Here is a 25540-nt window from a genome sequence, read left to right as displayed (position 1 = left end):
CTCATAAGAAACAGGAAGAATATGGGCATCACGTTGATCTTTTCTGGTAATATTCATGCTCTACCTTTACATACCATTGGATATACTGTCTTGTTTCTCATGTGGAAAATCTGTATGGAGCTCGAGAAGAAAAGGAGATGAGGACGAGGGGGATAGCAGCCTCTTCGTCACAGTGGATTTTCACCTCACTGAGTATACCAAATATTAAGAACACCTTTCTAATATTGCGTTGAGTGCCATGTGTTCGAAGAGAAAGCTATCAAGACCGAGTTAAGGTCAATGTGCTTTATATATTCTGTAAAGACTTTCACAAAATGCGGATAATAGATTGATCAGAATTAGATGTTTGATTCTGTGCATACAATACAGTGGCCTTTGACATCCAATAAAGCCATGTTCCAGTACAGGTTAGATTAGCTTAGCGAGAGACAGATTGACTAAAATACCTTTCCTTTAACAGTTCATTGATAACAATATTTTAAAACAAAACAAATATGCATGTGGATGAACAAGAAATCTTAAAAGAACATCTCAGTGAAGAGAAAGGAATAGCCCCGGACTGTGATAACATTGACATTAAAAGGGATAAATAGATTTAAGTTACATCTCAACAAGCATGTCTTGATCTGACATAAAATGTTCTTCAGCATTTGCTAGAAAGTTTACATTGGAATAAGGCTATAGCCATATCTGAGTGACCATTTAGTGCAATTGGAGTAAGCATATATGAATGTAAATCAAAGCCAAATGTCATGTAGCTCATGCTCTGAAGATACTGTATCATTTCTATACTCTAGATGTCCTATACTCCCATTAACTTGAGTTTCACTGAAAGGATTGTGACCAAATACCCTGAAATAACAGGTATGCAGATTTGATGACATACATTCAAATACAATGTATCTGACCACTTATGAAAGGTTGTCCACTTACTATAGTAAATTCAAATCCTCTCTTATCAAATACATTATCCTTTACAAATAAAAACAAGAAACTATATATCATGACAAGCTACCTGAAGAGAACATTATCACCAGACTTCAACTAGCAAATTAGGTATTTGTTGTTTTCAAATATTCAAAGAATCTCTTTGACAGGTTTTAGAAAGGTGTTTTCATGAGTCCGAATTTTTGATGCAAAGCTCTGTTTGTCTTACGATGGGTAAGCAGCTAGACTAGATACATCACTAGCTAGATTTGTGCAAAAGTCGACAGTATTTCTTTGAAAGAAAAAGGAATTCCTCATATTTGATTCCGACTGACTCCTTTGAATAATACTCCCTCAAAATGGACACATTTCTGCTTCGTCTGATTCTTTTTGTTGTTCCTCTCCAGTGACAAAACCATTGAATTCTTTGTGTCAGAGGGTCTGATAAAATGACTCTGTCTCAGGAGAATGGGCTTTTAATTGTGAGCTAGAGCCTATCAAGGTTCAGTGGAGCCATTGTACGAGCATAGAAGAAAAGGGATTTATGCTGTTTGTAACCTCAACCGCTACCATCAAAGTAATGTGAATTATTATCTAGGCCTATAGGCAACTATTTGATATAGAGAACAGTGTTTGAACATTTGGGCATAGGATAAACAGGTAATTGAAACATACTGCAGCTGACACTAAATAAGCAAGCATGAATTCAGTAAATTCATGCATGATGTGTCACCTGTATTCTCCAATGGTAAGTCACACAAAGAACAAACAATGTACAGCAGTTCTTTAAATCAAACAAAATCAAACCAAAAAACCAAAATCAAACCAAATTCAGTGATACAAGGAGGGAGAGTAGGGTCATTGTGACCAGAAATTTAGGTTATTTGATCCGTCTCAACATTTTCCCATTCAGACTTAAAGGAAATGGGGAAGGTTGGCTTTGACTTCTGACAAAGCCATTCCCTTAATGCCAACAGCAACATTTTGGAGTCCTAGCTCAACAGAGGTCTCCGGTGGCCATTTTGTAACTACAATCGTCCTCCTCGTGCCTGAGAGGTTGGCAGCTGATCAGAACTACTGTCAGAGCCATCCCTGTACACCAATGGAGTGTGCCACTGTGCCTCTCCTCCCTCCACTCTCTCCTTCTCGTCCTCTCTCTCCGGCTCTTTCTATTTCTCTCTCTCTCTCTCTCTCTCTCTATCTCTCTCTCTCAGATGTTCTCCAGGACATCACAGGGCACGTAGCCTCTCTTCTTTCCACTGGCCACTCGGATGAAGCCGCTGTGTTCATCCTCACCGCTTACACAAATCTGGTGAAACAGAGATGGATACTCTCGTGATTTGGTTGCTTTTTTTTACAAGCAAAATACATTTTAATACATTCAATTAACAATGCACATTGGCCCTAAGGGGCAAAGTAGCTTTAGGGCCACTAATAAATATATAATTTCCCCACCATATAACAATGACACCTGACTGTAATTGGCCTGATAGTCTTCAATACAGATGCAGATGGGTAGTGTGAATGGCTGTGTGACTGGAGAGAGCAGATGTTGCAACTCATTGGGGATCGAGGCAGAGCTAGGAGGTCACTGACTCATCTTCAAAGTGTTTGGAATGAATGCATCTCCATTTGGCGTTACTAGCCTGAACTCTCCTCTGAATCCCAAAATGCCCCTGCAAAGCATTGTGGGAAAAGGATTTGAGACAGCAAAGCCATTTGCCATGCCAAAATGGTAATGCCATGGAAACTGCTGAGAGACGGGTGACTCCCAATTGGCCAGCTCAGGTCAATCCTTTGAAGTGAATGTTCTGGGAGTGAATCTGTGGACTGAGTGCTCAGGATTCCCATTTCCCTATGAGAATTGGTGAGAGGAGGAACTATGTCTGATGCCCACTTTTAGCTGGGGCTTGATCATGAACTGCTCCAAATAAAGTAGTACATGGAAACAATTAAGGGACTAACAATAAACATTCTTTAACAATGTTTAATAACAATCATGTTTGCTTGTGTATCATTTCAATTGGGCATAAGTGGGTCCTTTTTTGTTGCAAAGTTGTTTGCCATATTGTATTTTTATATAACAGTGGGATCACGTACCTGTCCCTCCTTTAGGGTGATCTGGCCTTGCTCCTTGCAACCGATGAACGTCCGGTGACACCTGAACACTCTGTCCCCGGCCTTCACCTGGTGAGCAAAGGCTGCTGGGAAGAAACCAATCCTGTCCTCGATCACGCCCTGGAACCATCATCCAGAGGAAATGTTATACACCATGACAGCTACTACTTATACTATCATGGCAGCAGACTTGTGTGGTGTAGTGGTTTAAGTGTAAGTACTAAGTGCCCTGTAAAAATAGGACTCAAAACACCATGATTGTGTAATGAAACCTTGAAAAGTAGTGCACCTAACCTGAGATCTGGTGTTTGGAGGGGGTAAACCCAATGTAAGTGCTTTGATACACAGAAAGTGTTTTAAAACATAAACACTACCATTCAAAAGTTTGGGGTCAGATAGAAATATCTAATATCAAGAAATATCTAATATTTTTGCCCATTAAAATAACATAAAATTGATCAGAAATACTGTGTAGACATTGTTATTGTTGTAAATTACTGTTGTAGCTGGAAACAGCAGATTTTTTATGGAATATGTACATAGGCGTACAGAGGCCCATTATCAGCAATCATCATTCCTGTGTTCCAATGGCACGTTGTGTTAGGAATCCAAGTTTATCATTTTAAAAGGCTAATTGATCATTAGAAAACCCTTTTGCAATTATGCTAGCACAGCTGAAAACTGTTGTACTGATTAAAGAAGCAATAAAATTGGCCTTCTTTAGACTAGTTGAGTATCTGGAGCATCAGCATTTGTGGGTTCGATTACAGGCTCAAAAGGGCCAGAAACAAAGAACTTTCTTCTGAAACTCGTCAGTCTATTCCTGTTCTGAGAAATGAAGGCTATTCCATGTTAGAAATTGCCAAGAAACTGAAGATCTTGTACAACGCTGTGCACTACTCCCTTCACAGAACAGCGCAAACTGGCTCTAACCAGAATAGAAAGAGGAGTGGGAGGCCCTGGTGCACAACTGAGCAAGAGGACATGTACATTAGAGTGTCTAGTTTGAGAAACAGATGCCTCACAAGTCCTCAACTGGCAACTTCATTAAATAGTACCCGCAAAACACCAGTCTCAGTGTCAACAGTGAAGAGGCGACTCCAGGATGCTGGCCTTCTAGGCAGAGTTCCTCTGTCCAGTGTTTGTGTTATTTTGCCCATCTTAAACTTTTATTTTTATTGGCCAGTCTGAGATATGACTTTTTCTTTGCAACTCTGCCTAGAAGGCCAGCACTCCACCTGCCGTCCCAAATAGAAGTACTCAAAGTGGTTCTTCAATCTGAATACTGTTTTTTTAACAAAGTGTAGTGAAAACCCTTTTTGGAGTTTCAGTGCATTTAAAAGGCAGCATCAAAACACACACACACACTTCTTTTGCAGACTGTGTCTATCAAATGGTTAAGAAATTAAATTGGTTTATAGCCTAAATATTGTATTGATGATGAGGGCCTATGGATATCATTTGTTGTGGAATTCCACCTTTTTCAATGCTTTATTTAGACAGATTAGAGTGAAAGTGGGACAGGCAGAAACAGGAATTGAACCCAGACTTCTGGGGCCGCAAGATGGTACATTTCATTGGAATTTCAATGGAATTAACACACTCAACCACACAGCAAAAAAATATTCGGTGGTGAATTGCAATTTACCCCAAAAATGTAATAAACAAATCCACTTTAGCCAACATATCCACATAGCGATCCACATAGCGGTTGGTTTGGTGTGTCGGAGGTGGAACTGCGTTAGAACTGTCAAATCCACAAGTGGCTCCCGGCATTATACTTAAAGTGGACATTGCTATAGGCTGCACGGAGTTGCATTAACAGAAGGCCTTGTTTATATGTTTGAACACTGGAATGTGAGATGTAATCTACACTTCGATTAGGATGATAGATATCTATTTTTCAATTTGAGCATAATTACATCTATGTAGCCTACACTTTCTCGTTCGGAACACTTAACACGAGTGGGGGGGGGTGCGTCTTCATGACAATGATCACAAGAGCAGCTGCTCACCGATTTGACGGGTCCAACGCAGCTCCACCTTCGACACCAAAACATCCGCTATGGGGGTGTCTGCCATCGCCGGTTAACGCTTGATCTGATTGATCTGATTGAATCTAAACCTTAATAAAAATGAAAGCAAGTAATTTCTATGATTTGTTAATTTCATTTTACCAAAACATTTCTGAATATATCCCACTTAACATGTTGCTCAAAATGTAAGTATATTTTATGAGGATAACCAAAGATATACAAAATTGCGTGATTGAACTAATTGTAAATCTGGATTTAATCTCCTTGCACTTCCTATCTTGCCACATGGCTCTGTTTTTAGAGGATTGTGAGTAATTACATTTTTTTGGACTTTATGATTCTTATACACAAATGTTGTATGCATGTTTGAAGAAAGAAGAGTATACTTCTATATTAGTATCAATCAGCTTGTTGTGCTATGAGGTGTAATTGGTCATAATGAACAGATATTAAAACAGTCAGGCAAAATTACATTCAAAGATGAGATGACCCATTCCCACATTTCCAACTTTTAATTGTAGAGACAAATACAGCATCCTGCAATGTCTGCTGTAAAACCTGTAGTTATTGCTGGTGGATTGAGTACTGTGCTCAACAATGCCTACCATAATGGGTTAAACTGGCAAATGATCTGCTCTACCAACTCTACCAAATGCTCTACCAACTGTGGCTCAGTTGGTAGAGCATGGTGTTTGCAACGTCAGCATGGTGTGTGCAACGCCGTAATTCTGCATTAGGCAGGATTTGAAACACTATTATAGTGTTTAGAAGCTATAGAGAGAGGGAACGACACCAAAGGAGAAGGCATCTAATTCTGCACTAAATACAACTTGAAACAACAAAAAGTGTTTTTAACCTCTCTAGGGGAGGTGGGACGAAATCGTCCCACATTATTCAAAAGCCAGTGACAAATCAGAGCGCCAAATTTAAAACCACAAAATGTCATAATTCAAAGTTCTCAAACATAGGACTATTTTACACCATTTTATAGATACACTTCTCCTGAATCGAACCACGTTGTCCGATTTCCAAAAGGCTTTACAGCGAAAGCAAAACATTAGATTATGTTAGGAGAGTACATAGACACAAAAAACCACACAGCCATTTCCAAGCAACTAGCATGCATCACAAATACACAAAACACAGCTAAATGCAGCACTAACCTTTGATGATCTTCATCAGATGACACTCCTAGGACATTATGTTATACAATACATGCATGTTTTGTTCAATCAAGTTCATATTTATATCAAAAACCAGCTTTTTACATTAGCATGTGATGTTCAGAACTAGCATACCCACCGAAAACTTCCGGTGAATTTACTAAATTACTCACGATAAACGTTGACAAAATACATAACAATTATTTTAAGAATTATAGATACAGAACTCCTTTATGCAATCGCAGTGTCCGATTTTAAAATAGCTTTTCGGCGAAAGCACATTTTGCAATATTCTGAGTACATAGCTCGGCCATCACGGCTAGCTAATTTGACACCCACCAAGTTTGGGACAACCTAAACTCAGAATTACTATTAGAAAAATTGGATTACCTTTGCTGTTCTTCGTCAGAATGCACTCCCAGGACTTCTACTTCAACAACAAATGTTGTTTTGGTTCCAAATAATCCAAGGTTATATCCAAATCCCTCTGTTTTGTTCGTGCGTTCAGGTCACTATCCGAAGGGTGACACGCGAGCGCATTTCGTGACAAAAAAATTCAAAATATTCCATTACCCTACTTAGAAGCATGTCAAACGCTGTTTAAAATCAATTTTTATGCGATTTTTCTCGTAAAATAGCGATAATATTCCAACCGGGCAACGTTGTATTCATACAAAGGCTGAAAGAAAAAAATGGAGTAGTCTCGTGAACACGCATCTCAGTCTCACTGTCCCCAGGCTGACCACTAACAAATTCTGCTGCTGTTCTTTGCCCAGAGACAGCAGACACCCCATTCCACTTTCTGGCGGCTTTAGAGAGCCAATGGAAGCCTTAGAAAATGTCACGTTACAGCACAGATGCTGTATTTTCGATAGAGATGCAACAGAAGGACAACAAATTGTCAGACAGGGCACTTCCTGTATGGAATCTTCTCAGGTTTCGGCCTGCCATATGAGTTCTGTTATACTCACAGACACCATTCAAACAGTTTTAGAAACTTTAGAGTGTTTTCTATCCACATCTACTAATTATATGCATATTCTAGTTTCTGGGCAGGAGTAGTAACCAGATTAAATCGGGTACGTTTTTTATCTGGCCGTGAAAATACTGCCCCCTATCCCAAAGAAGTTAACCATTTCCGTCAAGGTGTTGCACAACACTTGTTTAAGGGGTGTTACAACACACCATCTAATGTTTCGAAACATCTCAGGAAGATGTTTCAATACTCCAGCAAAGTTAAGGTTTCGTCTCCTTCATGTTGGCGGCAGCTCAGTTGCCACTAGTGTTCTGGTGTTACAAAGCACTTAATTTAAACAGTGTGTCTTCCAAAAGTGACACACTTTCATACATACCTTCCACCAATCATCATTGGAGTCGTCCGCCAGTATGATTCTGTCTCCGGGTCTAAATTGGAAATAAATTGAGCGAAATAAATGTCACAGGAACAGCCAAATACATACATTGAATGTACAAAACATTAAGGACACCTGATCTTTCCATGACATAGACTGACCAGGTGAAAGCTATGATCCCTTATTTATGTCACTTCTTAAATCCAATTCAATCAGTGTTGATGAAGGGGAGTAGACAGGTTAAAGAAAGATTTTTAAGCCTTGAGACAATTGAGACATGGATTGTGTATGTGTGCCATTCAGAGGGTGTAAGTGCCTTTGAACAGGGTATGGTAGTAGGTGCCAGGAGCACCGGTTTGTGCCAAGAACTGCAACGCTGCTGGGTTTTTCATGCTCAACAGTTTCCCGTGTGTATGAAGAATGGTCCAGCACCCAAAGGATATCCAGCCAACTTGATACAACTGTGGGAAGCATTGGAGTCAACATGGGCCAGCATCCCTGTGGAACACTTTTGACACCTTGTAGAGTCCATGCCCTGATGAACTGAGACAGTTCTGAGGGCAAAATGTGTGTGTGGGGGGAGGGGGTGCAACTCAATATTAGGAAGCTGTTCCTAATGTTTGGTATACTCAGTGTATAATCTAAAACATATTGCTGGTATGTCAGTATAAATATTGGAGGACAAAGGACTGTTGGATATTCTGGAGGACAGAATATGGTGATTCAGACACATGCTACTGCTGTTCCCTACAGGGTAGCTGAAGTCAGTGAAAACAGCCTCCGCTGCCTCACACTGTTCAATGGCACTCCATTATTGTCAGTTGTCAATGGCCATACAAACGATGCCTCAGTTTTCACCTATTGTTTTTCCTTCCTTATGTGTCCTCATTGTTATCCATTCAAAGCCTATGCGAAGCCTTGATAAATATTTTTCAACCAATGAGAAACAACAGTCGTAGTTGTTTCCTGCTTGTCATTCATCTCTTGTGGTCTAATTAGAGGATTGGTACTGAAAATGCTCTCTGAGTTACTCAGAGAGAATAGAGCTCTGGTGCTCTAAATGAGATCATCATCATCTGACAATAAGAAAGACAAACCTGAAATAATGTTGTTTCAATTACCACTTGTTGCTTCCTGAAGTCATACGCCTCTTTTAAACATGCTGTCTATTGAATTATGACTAGGGCTGCTTTTCATATACATTTTCCATATATCCTGGTTAAAAGATTCCTGGCATTAAGAGGGAATAAGCAGGTAATCCGTGAATCCTCCTACCAGGATTTTGGGAAAACATCAGAATTTTTTGTGTTGAATAATTTATTTTCTAGCATGGAATGTGAAGGTCATTCTGTTTCTTTTATTTGTTGATAATCAGTGAAGCTAATACCGGTAGAGGGGAGGGAGGGGGGTGTTCCTGTGTTGGGGAGGGAAGGGTTTTGTGTAGGTGGAAGGAATAACGGGGCATTATCTATGTCATATTTTGATGATTGATTGTTAAATTGTAAAAAAATAAGAAAAAAGAAATGCCAATAAATATATTGTACAAAAAAAAAAAAAAAGCTTTTAAAAAGATGGTTGATTTTGAACAATTAAGTATATAGCCAATCCGAATATGTTTAGAAACATTCTTTTAGTATTCATAATCACCATCATATTCAAGTAGCAATAGGCTAATCAAAAAATGCCAAAGAAAGTTATCACAAGCCAGGTGTAAAAAGTTCACAACATGTAATGTAAAAGAGATTGAAATGTTCCAGCTTTTGATGAGGGTGCCTACATTGTGAATTTTTTATGTGTCCGTCTGAAGTATTGATTAAGATCTGTATTGGGATCCTGAGACCCTGAACATGTCTAGCTTGGCTTTCATTGGAAAACATTTAAAACAACACTTGACGCAGTGGGCAACTGTACAGCAGCTAATTGTGGGCTAGGAGTCATGCTGTGCTGTGGGTGTCAATACATTTCAAATTAAGTGTGGGATGATTGAAATCTGTCTGGGGATCTCATATTGGAGCGTCCGAGAGAAGACTATCAGGATTACTGAGGGAATTATGTAGTAAAATGGATACTTAGGGCCAAGGGCTGTTGAGAGAGAAACCCTTATTTCGTAACGGTGAATCGAAAAGTACATTAAAAAAAGGTTTACGTTATGGTAGTCCAGACAATTGTTAGCTTACAAAAGGTTTTAGAAAATCTCAGAGACACAGAGACATTGTCTCATAACCATCATATTGTCATCGGGTCAAATTATATCTTTATCATCTTTTTTCAGTTAATGTTTGGCTTACACTCCGTGAAAAAAGGGTACAGTTAGGGAACAGTATTGTTCCCTGGGGTACAAAAATATAAATACACAATGTACCTTCAGAGTGATCTCATATCAAAAGTGCCTTTTCCCAAGAACACTAAGGTAACCTGCCTAAATGACTACCGACCCGTAGCACTCACGTCTGCTTTGAAAGGCTGGTCATGGCTCACATCAACACCATCATCCCGGAAACCCTAGACCCACTCCAATTTGCATACCGCCCCAATAGATCCACCGACGACGCAATCTGAATCACACTCCACACTGCCCTTTCCTGCCTGGACAAAAGGAACACCTATGTGAGAATGCTGTTCATTGACTACAGCTCAGCGTTCAACATCATAGTGCCCACAAAGCTCATCACTAAGCTAGGGGCCCTGGGACTAAACACCTCCCTCTGCAACTGGATCCTGGACTTCCTGACGGGTCACCCCCAGGTGGTAAGGGTAGGCAACAACCCATCTGCCACGCTGATCCTCAACACTGGGGCCCCTCAAGGGTGAGTGCTTAGTCCCCTCCTGTACTCCCGGTTCACCCACGACTGCGTGGCCAAACACGATTCCAACACCATCATTCAAGTTTGCTGACGACACAACAGTGGTAGGTCTGATCACCGACAACAATGAGACAGCCTATAGGGAGGAGGTCAGAGACCTGGCAGTGTGGTGCCAGGACAACAACCTCTCCCTCAATGTCAGAAAGACAAAGGATCTGATCGTGGACTACAGGAAAAGGCGGGCCGTACAGGCCCCTACTAATATCGACGGGGCTGTAGTGGAGCGGGTCGAGAGTTTCATGTTCCTTGGTGTCCACATTACCAACGAACTATCATGGTCCAAACACACCAAGACAGTAGTGAAGAGGGCACAACAACACCTTTTCCCCCTCAAGAGACTGAAAACATTTGGCTGGGGTCCCCAGATCCTCAAAAAGTTATACAGCTGCACCATCGAGAGCATCCTGACCGGTTGCATCACCGCCTGGTATGGCAGCTGCTTGGTATCTGACCATAAGGAGCTACATAGGGTAGTGCGTACAGCCCAGTACATCATTAGGACCAAGCTTCCTGACATCCAGGACCTGCAGTTGAAGTCAGAAGTTTACATACACTTAGGTTGAAGTCATTCAAACTCGTTTTTCAACCACTCCACAAATTTCTTGTTAACAAACTGTAGTTTTGGCAAGTCGGTTTGGACATCTACTTTGTGCATGCACAAGTAATTATTCCAACAATTGTTTACAGACAGATTATTTCACTTATAATTCACTGTATCACAATTCCAGTGGGTCAGAAGTTTACATACACTAAGTTGACTGTGCCTTTAAACAGCTTGGAATATTCAAAAAAATGGTGTCATGGCTTTAGAAGCTTCTGAAAGGCTAATTGACATAATTTGAGTCAATTGGAGGTGTACCTGTGGATGTATTTCAAGGTCTACCTTCAAACTCAGTGCCTCTTTGCTTGACATTATGGGAAAATCAAAAGAAATCAGCCAGGACCTCAGAAATTTTCCTGGTATAAGTCTGGTTCATCCTTGGGAGCAATTTCCAAATGCCTGAAGGTACCACGTTCATCTGTACAAACAATAGGGCGTAAGTATAAACACCAGCCGTCATACCGCTCAGGAAGGAGACGCGTTCTGTCTCCTAGAGATGAACGTACTTTGGTGCGAATAGTGCAAAGCAATCCCAGAACAACAGCAAAGGACCTTGTGAAGATGCTGGAGGAAACAGATACAAAAGTATCTATATCCACAGTAAAACGAGTCCTATATCGACATAACCTGAAAGGCCGCTCAGCAAGGAAGAAGCCACTGCTTCAAAACCGCCATAAAAAAGCCAGACTACGTTTTGCAACTTCTCATGCGGACAAAGATCGTACTTTTTGGAGAAATGTCCTCTGGTCTGATGAAACAAAAATAGAACTGTTTGGCCATAATGACCATCGTAATGTTTGGAGGAAAACGGGGGAGGCTTGCAAGCCGAAGAACACCATCCCAACCGTGAAGCATGGGGGTGGCAGCATCATGTTGTGGGGGTGCTTTGCTGCAGGAGGGACTGGTGCACTTCACAAAATAGATGGCATCATTAGCAAGGAAAATTATGTGAATATATCGAAGCAACATCTCAAGACATCAGTCAGGAAGTTAAAGTTTGGTCGCAAATGGGTCTTCAAAATGGACAATGACCTCAAGCATACTTCCAAAGTTGTGGCAAAATGGCTTAAGGACAACAAAGTCAAGGTATTGGAGTGGCCATCACAAAGCCCTGACCTCAATCCTATAGAAAATGTGTGGGCAGAACTGAAAAAGCGTGTGCGAGCAAGGAGGCCTACAAACCTGACTGAGTTACACCAGCTCTGTCAGGAGGAATGGGCCAAAATTCACCCAACTTATTGTGGGAAGCTTGTGGAAGGCTACCCGAAACGTTTGACCCAAGTTAAACAATTTAAAGGCAATGCTACCAAATACTAATTGAGTGTATGTAAACTTCTGACCCACTGGGAATGTGATGAAAGAAATTAAAGCTGAAATAAATCATTCTCTCTACTATTATTCTGACATTTCACATTCTTAAAATAAAGTGGTGATCCTAACTGACCTAAGACAGGGAATTTTTACTAGGATTAAATGTCAGGAATTGTGAAAAATTTTGTTAAAATGTACTTGGCTAAGGTGTATGTAAACTTCCAACTTCAACTGTATATACTACGCAGTGTCAGAGGAAGCCCCAAAAGACTGTCAAAGACTCCTTCTACCATAGTCATAGACAGTTCGCTCTGCTACTGCACAGCAAGCGGTACCGGACCAAAAGGCTCCTTAACAGCTTCTACCCCCAAGACATAAGACTGCTGAACAATTAATCAAATGGCCACCCAGACAATTTATATTGCCTAGTGTAACGACCCTGGGTTTATATGTGCGGATGTCGACTCTGCTGCTTGAGCATGCTTTTGCGGCACAGTCGATAGCACACTGGACTTCGGGCTCGAAGGTCGAGGGTTCGAGACCTGCTCCCTGCCTGTTTCATTACATTGGTGTCAGAAGTGATCGGACCTTGCATCCACAACAGTGCGTGTGCTTGGCCGGTGAGCGCGTTCCTGTAAGACGTAGAGTCGCAAGCTAGTACGAGGACGGGCTCTTTCAAAGGAGGGAGTAGTGTAACGACCCTGGGTTTATAAGCACAGATGTCGACTCTGCCGTACGAGCATGCTTTTGCGGCACAGTCGATAGCGCGCTGGACTTCGAGCTAGAAAGTCGAGGGTTCGAGACCTGCTCCCTGCTGTTTCATTACACTATCATAGTCACTTTACCCATACCTACATGTAGAAATTACCTTGACAAACCTGTACCCCGCACATTGACTCCGGGTACCCTCTGTAAATACCCTCGTTATTGTTATTTTATTGTGTTTAAAAAAATTTTTTTTTATAGCTGTGTGTTATTTTGAGGGGACAGCAAATTTACACTGTTATACAAGCTGTACACTTACTACTTTACATTGTAGCAAAGTGTCATTTCTTCAGTGTTGTCACATGAAAAGATGTACTCAAATATTTACAAAAATGTGAGGGGTGTACTCACTTTTGTGAGATACTGTATATTTTGTTGTTGTTATAAAAAGATGCTACTGCATAACGTTTATTGAACACTAGAAAAAAAATGTGTTATTAGTTTTCTTTTGTTTTAGCATTTAGCCTACAGTAACATAAACTAATGCAATTGCAATTGTGTTATTTTAAATATTTTTTCGTATCTAAGACCTTCATAAACACAACCAAATTATAATTTTTGTGATAGCATATATGCATTAAATACACCTTTAGAATGTTGCATTCAGAGTAACTGTTCATTAGCTCGAAGGGGGGTCCCTCAAGGCCCAGCGTTGTGTTAATGCTGAAACTGCCACGTCTGTTTGGGATATTACAACAACAAAGAAGTTACTGCAAACAACAAACACTGTTTTTTGCACGCGTGATAGAACAGAAGAATATGTACTGCAATTTCTTTACCACACTGCTCACCTCCGTTTGGACGCATCCTCACCTCCATTTAGTCAACAAAAACAATAACAAATGTGCCTGGGGAGACCAGTGGCGCTGTTTCAACTTTCGCAGATCTCAGCTTTACAGTTTTTCTTATTTGCATACAAGCAACTTTTGGGTCTGTGTTAAAACGAATCTATAGCAGAATAGCAATGATCAAATGCTTAAATACATTTACAGAACTTCTGATACTTTTCTTGGCTTTGTACCTGACTTGCATATCTTAGACCACCTTTTGCTAAACTTTAAATTCAAATGTCATCAGTGAATACAAAATGCACTGTTAAAGGGGTAATCTTCACTTGCTACATCCATTTTTTTTACTTATAAATTAATAATATGTACCCACTGATTCTTGCAGAATATAACTTATAAATGCCTCATGAGCTTAGTTCAACTGTCTAAGCCATCAGAACCCCAAATATAAGCTTGTTTTACTCCAATGTTTGTAAACAAAGTAAATGTAAACACACAGTTTTAACCATGTTTTTAGGCATTTAGGCATCATTTTGATATCATAGATGGTCAGCTTTTTACTGAAATAGGGGTGGGGAGATTGCTTTGTTTCAACAGCTGATTGCTGCTTTAAGTGTTTTGTTCACCGCATAATAACATTGTTTTCAACAGAGAGAAGAAATGTGTGCAATTGTGTTTATTGTTTCCAACAATCCGTAAACACTACTGCACAAAATTCTAAATCACCCAATCAGTGTCATACCATACAATATAGGGAAATACTGTATCTAGTCAATGGACTGTCTAATTTGTATACATTTTTACAATATTGCGGACATGCAGAGATGCAGAGAATGAAGTTGGGTTACTTCTAAGTAACTTTGGGTTACTCCTAAGTCATTGTCTTTAACATTGTGACATTTCATTTTTAGAGCTTTGCTTTGGTGTGGATTGAGGACTATACATTCATACCAGTTGTGTTCCTCCATTGTATTCACCCTTCCTTATTTCTATTGTGGATTGTGTTTCTGTGTGACAATGGAAAGTCTACAAAACTATGAGCAAACCAGTCTATCTATTGAATACATGGATTTGGATTGTGATGATACCGAAGAATGAATCCTTTACAAATTGTGCTTTTTGCTTCTTCTTTTTTTTAAATCAGTAATAATTTTTGATGTGTATGAAATTGTTTGGTTAAATATGCATAAAAGGAGTGTAATAATTCTGCCCATAATTCTGCACCTTTGGATAGTTGTACTTCCAATTTTGATCATCATGATTTAGTGACCGCAAAGAAAATGTATCTACTTGTATTTTTAACAAACTTTTTGTTTTGTCTGCTTGGACTCAAGAGATAAGTACGGTTGCGTTAATCTTTTTGGTTGATCTTTTTGCAATCTTGACGGTATAATATTGTTTTGATGGATGTATTTATGTTTTGAGAAGGCAACTACATTTTGAAAACATATGTACTGTTTCGCAAAAGGCCACAGAGTTCTGTGTCAACAACATTGTTCCAGAAAATGCTTGTACGCGATTGAGAAAAAGTATAAGTACAATTCTATACCTTTTTTTCTGAAAGTGTATGATTAGGAGACGGTTTTATGGTCGTTTAACTGAGCAGGTATAAACAGAAGATCACACACAAATCACAGACAATTAAAAGATCATGCGTAATAAAAAATACAATGTTTGTTCATGTTGTATTAGAGAAGAACACTGACAAATATCTATTGAGCAGTGATTAGAGCATGCATTCAGTGACGCCTGCCTGCTTATCTAGGTAAACACAGTATATGTTAGACATTCAAAAGGAGCATAGGTAATTGTTAACACAATGGGATTACAAAGAGAATGCAGGAAAAGTTCAGGCAAAGCCAAGGCCCTTTAGAAACCAATCAAACATCCATCCAGTTCGGACAGTGAGCTGCTAGGAGCTTTTGGCCTCTGCAGATAAAGAGACTTTTAACTAAGCAATCCCACAAATTAGTCTGACCATTGATTAGTCTGTTTTTTGTTAGTGTGTGTGTGTGTATGTGTATGTGTGTGGATCCCACTGACCTCATCTCCAGGTCTTCACTTTCCTGGGGTGTGAATGTGAACAAAGCCACATAGGTGTTGAGCTGCAGTATGTCCTTCTGCAGCAGTCTCCTCTCCTACAAAGCACACACACACACACACACACACACACACACACACACACACACACACACACACACACACACACACACACACACACACACACACACACACACACACACACACACACACACACACACACACACACACACACACACACACACACACACAGAAGGTGTCAGCACAATCCACCAAACAGGTTGTCTGAGTATAGACTGTTATTGTTATTCACTAATCGAATCAAAGGGGAAATGCATAATTTATTCACTAGGGGTTCACAGCGACATGGTCAAATAACTCAAGCATACATTGGTAACTTTTTTTCTAATTTGGCACACAGAAACTTTGGACACATGGTGTAAAAAACAAAACAATCACTATCTATCACTGGTATTTTAGATACTAATGCTCTGTCATTCAAGGGTTTTTCTTTATTTTTACTATTTTCTAAATTGTAGAATAATAGTGAAGACATCAACACTATGAAATAACACACATGGAATCATGTAGTAACCAAAAAAGTGTTCAACAAATCTAAATATATTTGAGATTCTTTAAAGTAGCCACCCTTTCCCTTGATGACAGCTTTGCACACTCTTGGCATTCTCTCAACCAGCTTCACCTGGAATGCGTTTCCAACAGTCTTGAATGAGTTCCCATATATGCTGAGCACTTGTTGACTGCTTTTCCTTCCTTCTGCGGTCCAACTCACCCCTTCTGATCTGAGGGCCTGGCTACACCAGACCAGTAGGCCGCACTATAGATGTCATTGGCACCAGTGGCACCATAGGATAGTGGACTTTGTCTCATGCAAATTAATGTTAGATTTCAATTATGCAGATGAACAGTGTGAAATATTGTGATTAGTATATCATGATTAGTATAATCAAATATTGTTGCCATATTATGTGGTCTGAACGTAGTGAAAAGTGGATATTTTATTCTGTAAAATGAGAATGAGTCCTGCCGCTAGCGCAGTCAGTGTATTACTGCTATGAAAGTCCATTGAACTATTTGGGAATGCTAATGTTGCGTGTACCAACTGTGATTTAAATCAACATAGTAATGTTTTCAATGATTGCACATAAAGTAAGATAGTTCCTACATGATAGAGTGCTTGCTTTGTTATCTAACTAATCTTGTGTCCTTTCTGCCATCCTGTGAACCCCAATCATTGCTGTTCGGAGCTATGTTTCCTTTTGATTATTCCAAGATTATAATGAGCTGTTGTTCCAATCGATGGAAGGAGAATTGCTCAAGTCGTTCTGCCACCTGCTACTGTAAAGTTTCCACAACATTATATCATCAACATGAGTGGGAGGAAGCATCCCCTTGTGTAGTTGTTCTGTTTTCATAAGCGCCCAGGAAATTAAAAGACAATAAAAGCGGGGGCGGAGAGGATGTTGTTAGAGAAGAGCTAACCCAATTATCGCAGACACATTTTGTTAATGTAATTGCACACACCCACACCGAAAGGCATTTTTCTACTTTTGTCACAATTAGTCGCGAGTTCACAATTACCTAAAATATTGTTGCAACCAGTCAACAAATGTGTCATGAATTGAGGAAGAATCATAGCAAAGTAGAGACCACAATGTACTGTACATGTTCTAAATGGTCTTCCATTCCAACAGAAATAACAACATCTCAAAGTCCCTCTCCTCCCAGACTGCAGTTATGGTACTGCATAGCTATGATGTGTCGTGTCTTGGGATGACTGTTCCAAAATGGTCAGCATGCATCACCCAGGTGGGCACCTGATATTAGTGATGGATGAGCTGAGTTACTCTCTAGCAATGCTCTGCTGGCTCTGGGTTAAAATGCTGTAAGGCACAGAAACTTTAGGCGATCCATTATGGCAAACCAGCAGCTCTCTGGGGGCCTTTCGACTCTGATGGCTAGCGCTAGTTGATAATATATGTACTGTATGTGTCTGTATGGTGGCCATTACATTGGGAAAGCAGAGATCACTGAAGAAAGACCAATAAGAAATAGTGAAGCATTAGAGGTTATATGAGGAGCAGCAAATAAAGTCTACAAGTTCACATTAGTGTGAGAGTACAAGTCATTTGATTAGTTCTCAATCGTTCAATACATGGGGACATTAAATGTCCAGGGAACAGGTGTGTTCGGAATATGGGAAAATAAATAGGCTGCAAATTTGAACAGGCCAGCCGGTTGTTTGTGGCTCTTATTTCAGATAGGACAGGAGGCACCATGGGGCAATCTGCTCCTGCAGTGTGTGGTTAATTCAAAGTCAGAGCCTGTGTCTCTGTGCCAGGCTTTTATAGACCTGCCTTCAGACAGACAAATGACCTCCACCCGGCTGTGCTAAGCTCAGCCAGATAAGAGTGGAAAATACCACTTTACATGTTTCAGCGAGCTGGCCAGGAGAGATTGCATAATGTATGTGTGTGCAGCGTGTGTGTTTCAAGTTTTATTTCAAGATTCAAGTTTTATTAGTCATTTGTAGAGGATACACATGGTATACACCGTCCAATAAAATGCTTACTTGCAGGTTCCTTCTCAACAATGCAACAACAATAAGAAATAATAAAAGATAAGAATACGAACATAAAGTTATAGGAGTATTGTTAGAGGGTAAAGACAAATATTTTTATTCGCGTTCCAAGCAGGTATTAACCCTGCCTAAAGGAAAAGAGTAGGATAGATAGAGACCCACTACCAGATGCACACATATCAGAAGAGACTGCCTAGAGGGTAGCCTGTTTGCCAGATAGCCAGTGGAGAGAAAAGATAAGACACACCATATGAAGCACATGTCACAGCACGGGGGTAACCCAAACCAATAATACCTCATAAAAGAATAATGCCAACTTCATAGAAACAATTGACAAGAATGAACACAGTCATAACCCTTAGAGAATTTGCAATATTCTGTATTACCTCCCAGTGAAGGAGTAAGGGGGAATTAATGGGTGTGTAGGGGTGTGTTCATAGACAAAAAAGGCCTTAAAATGTCCAAAATCTTCTCCGGCAAATGTCAATAGCACCACACCAAATCAATACATTTCAAAGAACAATAAACAAACTTGCACGCAACCTCCATTTAACTAAAATGTCAACCCAAATGTCAAATAAAATAAAATTGTATTTGTCACATGCACCGAATACAACAGTTGTAGACCTTACCGTGAAATGCATACTTACAAGCCCTTAACCAACAATGCAGTTTTAAGAAAATAAAGTTAAGAAAATATTTACTAAATAAACTAAATTAAAAAAACTAACACAATGAAATAACAATAATGAGGCTATTTACTGCATCCGCCATTGCTCTAATTCTGCGAAGGGAGGTCTTTACCAGATACAGGATTCCAGACCAAATTCTCTCTGACCAAGGTCCGCAGTTCATCTCAGGAATTTACAAAGAGCTCTGTACCTACTTAGGTGTAGTTGCCAAGCTGACCACGGCCTACCTGACCGAGAGGGTAAACCTGAAGGGGATGATTGCTTCATTTGTGGGGGATCAGCATACAAGGTGGGATCAGCATCTTCCTGAATTTCGCTTTGCACTGAACTCTGCGGTTCAGGAGTCTTCTGGGGTCACTCCCGCCGAACTACATCTGGGAAGACCAATAAAAGGTCTGATGGACAGAGTCTTGCAAAGTTCCAACGTTTCACCTGACTGCTCAGCGTTTGATGCAGTCCAACACCACCACACCTTGCTAGCCAGAGCGGAGGCCAGCAGAATCAAAGCCAAACAACGGCAGCTCAGAAACTATGACAAACATGGACGAGACATGTGTTTCCCACACCAGTCTTATGTCTGGATCCGTTCTAATCATCTGTCAAAGGCGTCAAAGCAGTTCACTGCCAAGCTAGATTCGAGATTGAAAAGGTCCCTACTGTGTGGTGCAGCAGTTGGGGTCGGTGAACTACCTGGTCTGTTTGGAAGACACTGAGAAGATGTCAGGACGGTGCATGTTGTTGACCTAAAGCCCTGCTACCCTACGGCAGAAGAGCTGGATCGCAGGCAAAAGCAACATCTGCAGGAACTCTTCTTGGAGGACTCCGATGATGAGGACTTCCCTGATTTTGTGTAGTAGGAACATGAACCTGCCAAAGCCTGAATCCGCTCTGTTTCTGGGGGGAGGAGTGTGGCGAAATCCTGCACCGCGCCTTCACTCTGCGCTGACACTTTAAGAGCACATCAGCAGTCAGGAAGGAGAAAATAAAGATAGCTCTTCCGGCTCTGTGTGGGAGCTCTCGGTTGGCGTGGCAGTTTGATACTGTGTGCAACTCTGCAGAAGTCTATTTTCAGCGTGCTTAGTTTGTAAAGTGTTTAAGTCGATTGGCGGTGTTACCGCTCTAGGTCGTAGTTGTAATCTTTCGGAACCGCTCCTGTTATTGATCGCATGGATTAGTAGCAAAAATGTTGCGAAACTTTAACATACAAACCAACAAACCATCAGACGGATAGACAGTGCAACAGCTAAGTCTAATTTTCTCCCTATCATTCCAGTGCTTTATGCTGCAGCAGACTTTCTTTTTTTCAATGTGCTCCCTTTGATGTTCAGTGTCGCTGGAGTATTATTGCCATTCCAGATGTATTTGGGTTGACATTTTAGTTAAAGGGAGCTTGTGTGCGAGTTGATTGTTTATTGTTGTTTGAACTGTATTGATTTGGTGTGTTACTACTGACATTTTCCTGAGAAGATTTTGGACATTTTAAGGCCTTTGTTATGTCTGTGAACACACCCCCACACACCCATTCATTCCCCCCTCCTCCACTGGGAGGTAATACAGAATATTGCAAATACCGGTACCGAGTCAATGTCAATGTACGGGGGTACAGGTTAGTCAAGGTCATTTGTACATGTAGGTAGGGGTAAAGTGACTATGCATAGATAATAAACAGTAAGTAGGAGCAGTGTAAAAACAAACGGGGGGGTGTCAATGCAAATAGACCAGGTGGCCATTTGATTAATTGTGGCTTGGGGTCAGAAGCTACTAAGGAGCCTTTTCAACCTAGACGTGGCGCTCCGGTCCGCTTGCCTTGTGGTAGCATAGAGAAGAGTCTATGACTTGGGTGACTGGAGTCTTTGACAATTTTTTGGGCCTGCCTCTGACACCGCCTAGTATATGGTTCCTGGATGGCAGGAAGCTTGGTCCCAGTGATGTACTGGGCCGTACGCACTACTCCCTGTAGTGCCTTACGGTCGGATGCCGAGCAGTTGCCATACCAGGCGGTGATGCAACCGGTCAGGATGCTCTTGATGGTGCAGCTGTATAACTTTTTGAGGATCTGGGGACCCATAACAAATCTTTTCAGTCTCCTGAGGGGGGAAAGGTATTGTCGTGCCCTCTTCACGACTTTCTTGGTGTGTTTGGACCATGATAGTTCGTTGGTGATGTGGACGCAAAGGAACCTGCAACTCTCGACGCGCTCCACTACAGCCCCGTCGATGCGAATGGGGGTGTTTTCGGCCCTACTTTTCCTGTAGTCCACGATCATCATCTCCTTTGTCTTGCTCACGTCGAGGGAGAGGTTGTTGTCCTGGTACCACACTGCAAGGTCTCTGACCTCCCTATAGGCTGTCTCATCGTTGCCGGTAATCAGGCCTACTACAATTGAGTCGTCAGCAAACTTAATGATGGTGTTGGAATCGTGCTTGGCCACACAGTCGTGGGGGAACCAGGAGTACAGGAGGGGACTCAGCACACACCCCTGAGGAACCCCCGTGTTGAGTATCAGCGTGGCAGATAAGTTGTTGCCTACCCTTACCACCTTGGGGGGCCCGTCAGGAAGTCCAGGATCCAGTTGCAGGGGAGGTTTTTAGTCCCAGGGTCCTTAACTTAGTGATGAGCATTGTGGACACTATGGTGTTGAACGCTGAACTTTAGTCAATAAACAGCATTCTCACACAGGTGTTCCTTTTGTCCAGGTGGGAAACGGCAGTGTGAAGTGCGATTGAGATTGCGTCACCTGTGGATCTGTTGGGGCAGTATGCAAATTGTAGTGGGATGTTGGTGTTGTTGTGCGCCATGACCAGCATTTCAAAGCACTTCATGGCTACCGACGTGAGTGCTACGGAGCGGTAGTCATTTAGGCAGGTTAACTTTGCTATCTTGAGCACTTTTTTTTTCTTGAAACATGTAGGTATTACAGACTCGGTTAGGGAGAGGTTGAAAATGTCAGTGAACTTGCCCATTGGTCCATGCATGCTCTGAGTACACGTCCTGGTAATCCAACTGGTCCCACGGCCTTGTGAATTTTGACCTGTTTAACCTCTTGACGGTCGCCTAGGATAGCGGGCGCCACAGCGCATTTTGAAAAAAATTTGTGCCCATTTTAAACGGCCTACTACTCAAACTCAGAAGCTAGGATATGCATATAATTAATAATTGTGGATAGAAAACACCCTAAAGTTTCTAAAACTGTTTGAATGGTGTCTGTGAGTATAACAGAACTCATATGGCAGTCAAAACCCCGAGACAGATCGAAACAGGAAGTGGAATTCTGAATTGCGAACTCAACTTCATCACGTTGCTTATTAATCACACCATGAGCTATGGTTCATTGAGCACTTCCTATTGCTTCCACTAGATGTCCCCAGTCTTTACAAAGTGGTTTGAGTCTCCTACTGTTAAAACTGAATGAATGAGACGCTGTTGAAATTGGTCACATGTGGAGGGCCATCACCATTATGATGCCCTGGCTTCCCTCCCCTTTCGAAACGTTTTGAAAGACAATGCAATCATCCTCCTTGAATCTTATTGGCTCTCTTGTTGAAAAAGGCCCTGAAGATTTATGTTATACAACGTTTGACATGTTTGAACGAACCTAAATGGGAAAAAATGCATTTTCTCGAAATAGCTGTCCCGCGGCCGACGGAGCATTTGGATCAGCCTTCAGACGCGCTAACAAGAACAAGCTCTTGGAACATAAAGGAGTAATTTTTTCGAACAAAAATACATTTGTTGTGGACCTGGGATTCCTGGAAGTGCTTTCTGATGAAGACAACCAAAGGTAAGGGATTACTGACAATAGTATACAAGACTAGATGTGATATGCGATTGTTCCAAGATGGCGCTGACCTGTAACGTTAGCCTATTTTTCAGAGTATCGCATCCCCTTTCATCGCAAAGTATGATTACCCAGTAAAGTTATTTTTAAATCTGGCATTACAGGTGCTTTCAAGAGATATTCATCTATAAATCTTAGAATGACAATATTACATTCTAAAAATGTTTTCGAATAGTAATTTAGTAAATTGTAGCTCTGTTTCATCGGATGCATTTGAAGGAAAATAGTTAGTCAATGTTACGCACCGATGTAAAATGCTGTTTTTATATATAAATATGAACTTTATCGAACAAAAGAATGCATGTATTGTGTAACATGATGTCCTAGGTGTGTCATCTGATGAAGATTGTCAAAGGTTAGTGCTGCATTTAGCTGTTTTTTGGTTATTTGTGATGCATGTGGTTGGTCGGAAAATGGCTATGTGGCTACTTTTATGATATACTGCTCTAACATAATCTAATGTTTTGCTTTTGCTGTAAAGCCTTTTTGAAATCGGACAACGTGGTTCGATTCAGGAGAGGTGTATATATAAAACGATATAATTTGAAAAAAAAAATGAAAAAAAGAAAACTATTAAATTTTGTTATGCTAATGGCGATATGATTTTTCGCTGGATGTCCGTCCCGTAGGTCGCACAGGGGTTAAAGGTCTTGCTCACATCGGTTATGGAGAGCGTGATCACACAGTCATCCGGAACAGCTGGTGCTCTTATACGTACATGCTTCAGTGTTACTTGCCTCGAAGCAAGCATAAAGGGCATTTAGCCGTCTGGTAGGCTCGCGTCACTGGGCAGCTCGCGGCTGGGCTTCCCTTTGTAGTCCGTAATAGTTTGCAAGCCCTGCCACATCCGACAAGCATCAGAGTCGGTGTAGTAGGATGCAATCTTAGTCTTGTATTGATGCTTTGCCTGTTTGATGGTTCATCTGAGGGCATAGCGAGATTTCTTATAAGCATCCGGATTTGTGTCCCGCTCCTTGAAAGCTGCAGTTCTAGCCTTTAGCTCCCGGGCTCCTGAGTGGCACAGTGGTCTAAGACACTGCATCTTAGTGCAGGAGGTGTCACTGCAGTACCTGGTTTGTATCCAGGCTGAATCACATCCGGCCTGGATTTGGAGTCCCATAGGGCGGTGCACAATTGGCCCAGCGTCGTCCGGGTTTGGCCGGGGTAGGCCATCATTGTAAATGTTTTTTCCCTGTGGCTCAGTTGGTAGAGCATGGTGTGTGCAACACCAGGGTTGTGGGTTCAATTCCCACAGGGGGCCAGTACAACAACAAAAAAATGTATGAAATGTATGTATTCACTACTGTAAGTCGCTCTGGATAAGAGCGTCTGCTAAATGACGTAAATGTAAATAAGAATTTGTTCTTAACCTTTATTTAACTAGGCAAGTCAGTTAAGTTAAAATAAATTAAAAGCTCAGTGTGGATGTTGTCTGTAATCGGTGGCTTCTGGTTGGGATATGTACGTACGGTCACTGTGGGGATGATGTTGTCGATGCACTTATTGATGAAGTCGGTGACTGAGGTGGAATACCCCTCAATGCCATTGGAAGAATCCCGGAACATATTCCAGTCTGTGCTAGCAAAACAGTCCTGTAGCGTAACATCCACATCATCTGACCACCTCCGTATTGAGCGAGTCACTGGTACTTCCTGCTTTAGTTTTTGCTTATAAGCAGGAATCAGGAGGATAGAATTATGGTCCGATTTTTCAAATAGAGGGCGAGGGAGAGCTTTGTACGCATCTCAGTGTGTGGAGCAAAGGTGGTCTAGAGTTGTTTTTCCTCTGGTTGCACATGTGACATGCTGGTAGAAATTAGGTGAAACGGATTTAAGTTTGCCTGCAATAAAGTCCCCGGCCACCAGGAGCGCCGCTTTTGAATGAGCACTTTCTTGTTTGCTTATGGCCTTATACAGCTCGCTGAGTGTGGTCTTAGTACCAGCGTCGGTTTGTGGTGGTAAATAGACGGCTACGAAAATATAGATGAAAAATCTCTTGGTAGATAGTGTGGTCTACAGCTTATCATGAGGTACTCTACCTCAGGCGAGCAATACCTCGAGACTACCTTAATATTAGACACCGTGCACCAGCTGTTATTGACAAATAGATACACACCCCCACTCCTCGTCTTACCGGACATAGCTGTTCTGTCATGCCGAATCACGGAAAACCCAGCCAACTGTATATTATCCATGTCGTCGTTCAGCCACGACTCGGTGAAACATAAGATATTACAGGTTTTAATGTCCCATTGGTAGGATAGTCTCAAACGGAGCTCATCCAGTTTATTCTCCAGTGATTGCACATTGGCTAATAGAACGGATGGTACAGGCGGGTTACCCGACAAATTCTCACAAGGCACCCTGATATCTGCCCCTTGTATTTCCTTCTTTTCTTCATGCGAATGACAGGGATTTGGGCCTTGCCTGGGAGCAACATTATA

At 41.3% G+C, this 25540-nt stretch overlaps 1 protein-coding gene across 1 annotated transcript in view; it reads right to left on the bottom strand.

Moving 5' to 3' along the window:
* Window positions 1–270: 270 nt before the first annotated feature.
* Window positions 271–25540, bottom strand: part of LOC106610680 (SH3 and cysteine-rich domain-containing protein) — an 80320-nt gene continuing 55050 nt past the window's right edge. The window contains exons 8-11 of the mRNA XM_014210146.3: window positions 15969–16063; window positions 7597–7648; window positions 3028–3165; window positions 271–2236 (exon numbers count right to left, since the gene is read on the bottom strand). Coding sequence (XP_014065621.1) covers window positions 2138–2236; window positions 3028–3165; window positions 7597–7648; window positions 15969–16063 — 384 coding nt within the window. The 3' untranslated portion in view covers window positions 271–2137. The remainder of the gene's footprint in view (window positions 2237–3027; window positions 3166–7596; window positions 7649–15968; window positions 16064–25540) is intronic.

This window comes from Salmo salar, chromosome 09 (genome assembly GCF_965601325.2).
Source record: "Salmo salar chromosome 09, fSalSal1, whole genome shotgun sequence".
NCBI classification, from domain to species: domain Eukaryota; kingdom Metazoa; phylum Chordata; class Actinopteri; order Salmoniformes; family Salmonidae; genus Salmo; species Salmo salar.
The sequence above is the reverse complement of the archived record's forward strand: the minus strand, read 5'-3'. Positions and strand labels throughout refer to the sequence as shown.